General features: G+C 44.4%; 1 protein-coding gene across 1 annotated transcript in view; it reads right to left on the reverse strand.

Annotated features, from left to right (window-relative positions):
• LOC125480980 (AMMECR1-like protein) overlaps positions 1–9,173 on the reverse strand; it is a 150,063-nt gene extending 140,890 nt beyond the window's left edge. Inside the window, exon 1 of the mRNA XM_048604898.1 lies at positions 8,827–9,173. Coding sequence (XP_048460855.1) covers positions 8,827–9,119 — 293 coding nt within the window. The 5' untranslated portion in view covers positions 9,120–9,173. The remainder of the gene's footprint in view (positions 1–8,826) is intronic.
• Between the last annotated feature and the right edge of the window lie 778 nt (positions 9,174–9,951).

Below are 9,951 nucleotides of genomic sequence, written 5' to 3' on the forward strand. Positions count from 1 at the left end.
CTTGGCCTGCTGTGTTCATCCAGCTCTGCACCTGGTTGTCTCGGATTCTCCAGCATCTGCAGTTCCTACTATCTCTCTCCATATTCATGAAGATGGCCTCCACCACGATATTGAGTTTATGTCATGCTACATGTGACCCCACCAACACTGTTCTGTATCAAAGCAAAATCTTCCTTACTGCCCTGTTTTGACTTCACCGTGATAAATTGTTATGATTTCTCTACCTTAATTAGCTTATACAGTTTTGGATTAATTTGGTTAGACCCTCGACATGCAACTCATACCTATCATGTCTCCAGCACCATCTTAATTTTTTGTAATTATCTACTCAGCGGTTAGCACTACTGCCTCACAGCACCAGGGACGGAATCAAATCCGGGTCCTCGGGTGACTGCCCGTGTGGAGTTTGCACATTCTCCCCGTGTCTGCATGTGTTTCCTCCCACAGTCCAGAGATGTGCGGGCTAGGTGGATTGGCCATGCTAAATTGCCCATAGTGTTGAGGGATGAGTAGATTAGGTGGGTTATAGGGTGATGGGCCTGGATGGGATGCTCCAAAAGTCGGTGTGGACTTGTTGGGCCGAAGGGTCTGTTTCCACACCGTAGAGATTTTGAATCTCTCTGCCTCATTTAATCAGATTATAGATCATCTCTTCGCTTGTTATTCAGCTGTTGATACTTTACTCATACTGCCTGACACTTTTGATCATTTGCAGAGACTTATTATTCAACATTCCACTCTCACTATTTGTATGATCTTTTGATCCCTCTACCTATAAATTCCGTGTCTGCGTGCTTCTGTCTCATTTCACCTGACAAAGGGGCTACGCTCTGAAAGCTTGTGATTTCAAATAAACCTGCTGAACTATAATCTGGTGTCGTCTGATTACTGGATGAGGCACTCTAACACATTGGTGCTGGAATTCAGGGAAATACGAGCGTGTGGAAAAGAGATGATCAGACTGAACAAAATCCAGAAATACTTTTAACGGTGAAATAGCTGGTTGCTTCAAAATGTATGAAAACAGAGTCGGCAAGAGGATAAGCGTAAGTAACTAGCCGTATGGAGAAAACTATTTGTACTTAACCATTGTGTCAGTATCTTCTATTAGGTACAGTTGGCTGTACATCTCATTTGTGATGCAGGGTGATGCCAAAAGTGTGGTTTCAATTCCTGCACCGGCTGAGGTTACTATGAAGGACTGTAATCACCAACTTCTTGCTTCACGGTGAACCACCACCATTGTTCTATTGCAATACTCAAATGATTCTTCTAAAGATGGGAATTAAGAGAAAGTTTCTCAGACTTTAAAGCTGCACATTTGTGCACAAGAGTGCTGTGTTGGATTTTCTTTAGAATTCACAGTATGTGGTTTTCACTGGTAATACCAACATAGGCGACAGGTTTAGATAGAGGATCTGGATCGGCGCAGGCTTGGAGGGCTGAGAGGCCTGTTCCTGTGCTGTAATTTTCTTTGTTCTTTGTATTTACTGCCATGAGTAGGTAGCAACAAGTTACTTTCTTGAACTGCCACAGATTGTAAAGATACTTTTATAATGCTGTCAGGAAGGAACTTGCAGTACGTTGGCAGTTACATTGTCCCCAATTGGAAATATGTGCACCTTTAGATACAGGTGGTGCTGCATGTGCAGATGATAGAGGTCACAGTTCTTTTTAAGAGATGGGGAGGAACCTTCGTGAGTCTACATTGTGTCTTGCATATGGTAAGCAATAGAACCACACGGTGCTAGCAGTTTAGTTTAAGGTGGAGAATAGGATGCTGACAATTTGCTTTCCATTATACTGAGCTGTAAGTGATGTGAAGATTTTGAGAGGGTAGGAAGTGAGTAATTAATTGAAGAATGCCCAAGTCTGGCCTGCTCACGTAGTATTGTACAGTTGGCCCAGTTAAGCGTCAACTGAATTGTGGCATCACTGTCAACGTCCAAGGATGCAATCAGGTGTTTAACAATATTGAATGTTCTAGGAAGATGGCAAGACTCCCTCTTGTTGGAGCTGATCACTGCTATTCAGTAATGTTGCATGTCCCTTATCGATCTACCCTGAACATTGCTCAGGATACGCTATAAAATTTTAAAAATCAACTTCTTCAAATATGTTGTGACACACCTCTGGAGCAGGTGGGGCTTGGGCCTCGGGCCTCAACTTTGTGTCCTAAAGATAAAGGACATTATCATCGCCAAACACCCCAAGATCTTTTGAATGCAGACATACTTAATAATCTGAAGAGCTGCAATGGAAGAGGACATTATTCAATCATCAGTAGACATTTCTAAGCTTATGATCGATGAAGCAGCAGCAGATGGTTGGGTCCTGAATGTTTTCCAGCATAAATGCCCCGAGGTTGAGATGGCTACTGTCCAACCATAATTCCCATCAGCCCTTGTAGTAGATCTAACTCCACCTGTTGACTGAGATAGTAGGAACTGCAGATGCTGGAAAATCTGAGATAACAAGGTGTAGAGCTGGATGAACACAGCAGGCCAAGCAGCATCATAGGAGCAGGAAGGCTGACGTTTCGGGCCTAGACCCTTCATCAGAAATGGGGGAGGTGGATAGAAGATGGATAGGGGAGAAGATAGGTGGAGAGGAAACAGACAGGTCAAAGAGGCGGGGATGGAGCCAGTAAAGGTGAGCGTAGGTGGGGAGGTCGGGAGGAGATAGGTCAGTCCAGGGAGGACGGACAGGTCAAGGGGACGGGATGAGGTTAGTAGGTAGGAAATGGGGGTGCGGCTTGAGGTGGAAGGAAGAACAGATTAGGGAGGCGGGGATGAGCTGGGCTGGTTTTGGGATGCATTTCCAGCAACTCATCCCTCACCCCGTCCCCGCAATAACAACCAAAAAAGAAGTCCCCTCGTCCTCACGTACCACCCCACCGACCTCCAGATCCAACGCATCACCCTCCGACACTTCCACCATCTGCAATCCCACCCCACCACCAAAGACATTTTTCCCTCCCCACCCTTATCTGCTTTCCGGAGGGACCACTCTCTCCATGACTCCCTTGTCCGCTCCACACTCCCCTCCAGCCCCACCACACCTGGCACTTTTCCCTGCAACCGCAGGAAGTGCTACACCTGCCCCCATACCTCCTCCCTCACCCCCATCCCAGGCCCCAAGAAGACTTTCCACATCAAACAGATGTTCACCTGCACATCTGCTAATGTGGTATACTGCATCCGCTGTGGCCTCCTCTACATCGGGGAAACCAAGCGGAGGCTTGGGGACCGCTTTGCAGAACACCTACGCTCGGTTCGCAATAAACAACTGCACCTCCCAGTCGCGAACCATTTCAACTCCCCCTCCCATTCCTCAGACGACATGTCCATCCTGGGCCTCCTGCAGTGCCACAACGATGCCACCCGAAGGTTGCAGGAACAGCAACTCATTTTCCGCTTGGGAACCCTGCAGCCCAATGGTATCAACGTGAATTTCACAAGCTTCAAAATCTCCCCTCCCATTACCGCATCCCAAAGCCAGCCCAGTTCGTCCCCGCCTCCCTAACCTTTTCTTCCTCCCACCTCAAGCTGCACCCCCATTTCCTACCTACTAACCTCATCCCGCCCCCTTGACCTGACCTATCTCCTCCCTACCTCCCCACCAACACTCACCTTTACTGGCTCCATCCCCGCTTCTCTGACCCGTCTGTCTCCTCTCCACCTATCTTCTCCTCTATCCATCTTCTATCCGCCTCCCCCTCGCTCCCTATTTATTTCAGAACCCCCTTCCCCTCCCCCATTTCTGAAGAAGGGTCTCGGCCCGAAACGTCAGCCTTCCTGCTTCTCTGATGCTGCTTAGCCTGCTGTGTTCATCCAGCTCTACACCTTGTTATCTCCACCTGTTGACTTCAACTTTACGACATTCACAAAAAATTAGCAATTGATAGAATAACATTTCTCATGAATTCAAGTGGCTGATTGTGAGAGAACGCAAGAAGACAAAGTTGCAGCAGTTGCAGTACAACATGAAATACTGTAACGCACTCAAAGAGCATGGAATGGAAATACATAGTAAAGAGTAACTTTTCCAGAGGATATCATAGACTAAGTAAACAGTTTAGTAAAATGTTAGTGTCCGTAAGAGCACCAGAAAAGACTTACCAAATGCTTAGTTTCATATCTTGGCATGGTGCTCAGTTCAAAGCTATATAAAAAAAAAACTAGTATGATTGCAACTGGCTATCTTGTACAGAATTTTAGGCACTCAGAAATATGAAAATTGATGTAGACATTTTATAAAGCCAAAGGCAAATTACTTTTGTCAATTTTCATAAGATATTACAAGGATGATAATGGAGAATTGCAAACTTAGAATTTGGCCCTCTAATGGAGCATTGAAGGTTGATGTGTGACCTAATGGAGAGAGTTAATGACAAAGTAACCTAAAGTAAATCATGATAGATTTCCTATTTGTCAGTGAAACAGTAACAAGGAGACTTGTAAGATCACAAGAATTAAGGGTTAGAAAAGTTGTAAACTCCCTACTGAATGAAAACAAATCCGTAATTTCTTTTTTGTAACAGGCAATGAATACATGACCAGAAAAAGTGCAAAGACACATGCAGAAGTGGATAAAAATGCTAGTCATCTTCATAAGTAACTTCTGGTGTTCAAAAATTTTAAAAGGAGGACAAGTCAATGAATTACAATTAATGAATTGTGCAGGAGTGTGTGTCTGGGGTGGTGTGCTCTTCAGAAGGCTGGTGTGGATTTGACAGGCCAAATGGCCTGCTTCCACACCATAGAGATTCTATTACAAGTGTATAAGGCCAGTAACATTTCATCTGCTCTGCACCAAATTCTCAGCGAAGTTTCTGTGCTCATGTTCCTGCAGCCAAATACTAAAATTTTCTTTGCTACCCGAAATTCCTCCCTTAGCACCTCACTGACTTCACAAATATACTCCTTTAACACTTTCCACTCAGTCAGTTATTCTATAGAAGCCAAATTTTGACAGTTTGTTCCACCAGGGCCCAAACCAAATCTAGGGACAATTTATCCATGCTTCCACTGATCCAATGCTACATGTTACCTCACTGATGCAATCATTTGAATTTTGTGGATTCTTGTTTTTAAAAGCCTGGCATATATTTATATAGAGAAACTTGTTTGATCACTAAAGCTAATGATTATCAGCAGTACACTGTTTTCCATATTTACATAAATCTTCATACACCTCAAGTTGGAATAATTCTACAGAGTCCAAGGGTCCTCTGTGCCACAGGAGGCCACTCAACCTACTGAGTTCATGCCAACTCTCCAAAGGGCAATTCAATCAGTATCACAACCTCATTAAGTCCCAAATAACAGCAATATAATTTCTTCAAGTCCCCAACGAATTCCCTCAAAAAAAAAATCAGGAATTGTTTGTACTGCACCATGTCCTAGGCCATTACCATTCACTGAGCAGAGTTCTTCTTAACAGTTCCCCCATATCCCCTTCTCCAAAATCTTAAAGCTGTGCCTCCTCGTACTGTTACGATCAGGTTATGGCAAAAGATTTTCTTTGTCTACCTTACCTTAACTTGTCAACATTTTGTACACCTTTCAATCTCTTTTACTCCAGCCTTTCCAAACCATCACTGCAACCCCACTGTTTCTTTTCACTCTACCTCTTACTACTAACTTATTTACATGCTGGGAGATATCAGAATTCCTTTCATGTTGATTTCCATTCTATTCTCGTTTTCTATCTGCCAATCTTATTTCAGTCTTCACCTCAAATCTCAACTTGTTGTACCTGACCTGATTTTCAGCAAAGAATTCATCTGACATGCAACATTACACTTTTTAGCTCCATCATAATTTCCATCTCCCTCATCATCCAAGGAGCTGAGTTTTTGGCTCCATTACCTTTCAGCCTGGCCCCTGCAGAACTCTTATCTTTTGACCTGTTACAGACTTTTTCTCTGACTAGATTCCTCCACAAAAGGACATTTCTTCACTTTTGAGCACCTCAAGGTAGAGAGTTCCAACACAAGACTAAGTAAACTTTCTTCCCACAATTTTTGCATATATAGTACAAACATTAAGCATTATAAATATTTGGTCAGTGCCGATCCTGGGCCAGTAACCCCGTAAAGTAAACTTCACATTTTATATTAACAATTGACAACATAGCAAATGCTTAAAAAAAGTGTATTGACTCAAATTTACTACAAGCAATTGTAAGGTTCATATTATAACATATGCACTGTTATTCTTCTGACACCCCTTGAAATGTTTTATTAAAACAAACTTATTCTTGTTATTTGTATGAGCAGTTTCCCCTGCTAATGAAACCAGAGTGATCGAGGACATAAGACAACTCAACCTATAGTTGGTACCAAATGCAGCTCATGAAAAGGAAAAATGTACAGAACACACAAGATGGAATCATAATTCTGAAGTTTAATTTTACTGTAGTGTAAAACTAACATAGTTGAGATAATACCATATGGGGTGGCACAGTAGTCATCACTGCTGTCTGTCAACGCCAGGGGCCCAAGGTCAAATCTACCCTTGGGTGACTGTGCAGAGTTTGCACATTCTTAGTGTCTGTATTGGTTTCCTCCCACCATCCAAAGATGTGCAGGCTAGGTGTATTAGCCATGGCAAATGCAGGGTTACTGGTATAGGGTAGTGGGATGGGCCTGCATGGGATGGTCTGAAGATCAGCGTGAACACGATGGGCTGAATGGTCTGCACCCACACTGTAGGGATTCTATGAATAATTTTTAAATTGTCCCAAAAGTTAGGGATCTTACATCCCATTCATTAAGAACTCCTAAAAATAGTACTGAACATTGAGGGCATGCCAGCTTCACTGCATCCAGCATCAATAAAAAAAGTCATATCCCATCCAAACAACAAATAGCAAATGTCCATTCATTATACAATTCTAATCAGTAGCCACCGTAAAAGATGCAACAGCTGCCCACACACCACCACCTTCATTTCCATTCAGGGCCCTAAACAGTCCTTCCAAGTGAGACAGAGCTTCACTTGCATCACCTCCAACTTAGTCTATTGCTCCTTTTGTGGTCTTCTCTATGTAGGGGAGACAAACGTAGACTAGGTGATCATTTTGTTCAGCATTTTTGCCTGGCCCATAACGGCCATCCTAACATCCCTGTCACCACCCATTTCAACCCCCCACCCCACTTCCCCTCAGACATGTCCGTCCTCAGCCTCCTCCAATGTCGCAATGCAAAATTCGAAGAACAACATCTTGTCTTCCATCTGGGCACCCTACAGCCTGAAGAACTCAACATTCAGTTCTCCAGTTTCAACCAACCTTCCCATGAACTCCCCTGGCTCTCCGTCCAGCCCCACCTCCTTCCTTCCATTCTATCTTCTGACCCTCCCTTCCAGCCACTAACTGGCTTCCTCCCTCCCAATGACCAACCAGGTTGTACCTACTACCAGTGTCTACCTAACACCACCATTCTACCTCCATCCCTCTGCCCCTCTATTTATCTGCAGATCCCCCTATCCCCACATCCCGTCCTGAAGAAGGGTTATACCCAAAACGCTTATTGCTCCTTTCCTCCAGATGCTGCCTGGGTTGCTGCGTTCTTCCAGCCTCCTGGATTCCAGCATCTGCAGTTTTTTTTGTCTCTCTCGTCAATAACCTTTTCAACTTGTGCACTCTAGAACAGCTGGAAATTTTTAACGTTTCTTAACACTGTACCTGAAGACAAACTTTTTCCCATTCATTCTCATACTATTTGCATTTCAATGTAATGAAACAAATCACTGAATTGGAATTACGAGGCAATTTATTTTGTACTTTAAGCAATCATTTCAGATCAGCGCACAAATCACACTTCTAATATTTAAAATGAAAAACTGTCCAAACTTTAGTTGTAAAGCACAGTAATTTAACGAAAAGCATCGGAAGTTTTCATGCCTGTTAAACACCTTTAACCAGATGAAAAAGTCATGTAGAAGTACAAACCGACTTGCTGAACCGGACTCGACGAAACATGTTCCTCTGATTTTTTTAGGAGTCGTAAATCGATTCATTCAAAACCAAAAATTACAATTTACCAAAGTGTGTGTTTTTTTTAAATGAAGCAGCATCGATAGCTTTGATATTTGAAAGTTCTTAGAACATAACCTGACCTCGTCAGTCTGCAGATCCTACAAGAACACAGTTTGTCTCTCAACAAAGTTGACGCCGGTCCGGCAGCAATCAACCATATCTACATTATCTTATTTAAGTTGCTTAAAGTGGACTTGTAACATCGACAAAGGTAAAAACAACTATTTGTTGTTATACACCACTTCCCTTTGGCAAAGAGTACAATCACAGCAGGATCGTTCCGAAGTTGCCTTGAAAAAGCAATCAATCACTGAATGGACGGGTACGGGACTCACTTCATACACGAAACAAGTTTCGACCGAGTGGAGGAAACGATTCGATTCTCGTATAACCTGGCGAAAGTCACTCAGTTACACTATTTAAAAAGCGCTAAGAAAAATCTGTCTGAACATAGAGTGCAAGCAAACACATCTCAGGACAGGAAAAATAAAAGTTGTAGGGTCGATCCAAAACAGGCTGCGGAGTTTGTTCCGACAAACTTGGAGAAGGAGGCAAGGAGTTATTTCCTTTGTTTATGAAGTTCGCACACAAAACCTCTTGGAAACGGGCAGAGAACTGCATTTCTTTCTACTTGTTACGAGATTTCCCAGCGGGGTAGATAAATCAGAGAAATAAAAACAGGCAGCCGTTTGATATATTAGAAGCCGAAAACGCACACTTAAATCGACAGAAAGCCCGAGACCGGCCGGCGATGCCATGCCAAGGAGTTTGGGTACTTACTACGGGTCGTTGGTGAATCGTGGGCTCCGGGGCGGCTGATATCCGTACAAATGGCAGTACAGGACGTCGAAGCAGAAGCAGCACATCTCCGAGTTGACCACCATGTTCCTGCCACCAGGGCAGCCACTGAAACCGTTGGCGCGGGTCACGTCCTTGCAGTGGTTTTCGTTAGAGTTGTTAGAAGAGGTGGAAGAGGACGAGCAGCTCGATAGCTTCTGCTTCTTCACTCCACAGCACCCCGCGGCCATCTTGGAATCCACCGGCGCTTCCGCGAAGCCCCGCTTTCTACCCATACTCCTCCGCGGTGTCGAAGGGGGCGGGGCGGAGAGAGGTGGGGGCGGAGCGAGGGCGGGGCTGAGCCGGAGAGCGCTTGCGCCTGGCGGTCCTGTAAGGGGAAGGGAAGTAAGAAGAGGAGCGAGAGAGAAAAAAAAACTGGATCATATCGCACGTGCTGTGGTCCACGAGGTCCTGTCATTAACAGCAAACCGAACGGGCTCAGCCCCCTCCCCCGCCACCATCACCATGGTAACGCGGCCTACTCAATGCCAGCTGTCAACTCGCACACTCACAAACCAAACACCCCGGAGTTCGCCACCGACAATATGCCGCTTTCCGTGAGTGATCCGACTTACAGTTACTTTGAATCCATGCAACCTGTATTTTTAAAAGTGTCATAAGCCCGGTCCCGCAACGTCGGGAATTCTTTGCGAGAGGGCCGATCGCCGCACATCGGGAACGCCATCCCAATTATTCATACTTATTCCAATTGTGCAGGGCCGGCCCGCTCCCCCAGTAAACTTTCCGATTGAACCATGCGAGCAAACAGCATAAGCAAGCAATCCGGAATCTCCTTCAAAAACAAGAAAATAACCCAGTGCTGCGGCTACGGGATCCTGAGTATGGGTGGATCGATGGGGTGAATATCTTTCCCCCCTCTGTCGTTGACCCTCTCTGTGTGAATGACAGCGGACTTAACTTGTACATTCACAATCTTAGTAAATTACTACAAAACACACGCTTGGAAAAAGTCGCAATCACAAAACAGAAGGGTCCAGTAAAATATTATGTACTGTTATAATACGTATGAATTATAATTTAGTCGGAGTTATAGCACCAGGTGTGCTG

Source organism: Rhincodon typus, chromosome 14 (assembly GCF_021869965.1).
Source record: "Rhincodon typus isolate 14 chromosome 14, sRhiTyp1.1, whole genome shotgun sequence".
Taxonomy (NCBI): Eukaryota; Metazoa; Chordata; class Chondrichthyes; order Orectolobiformes; family Rhincodontidae; genus Rhincodon; species Rhincodon typus.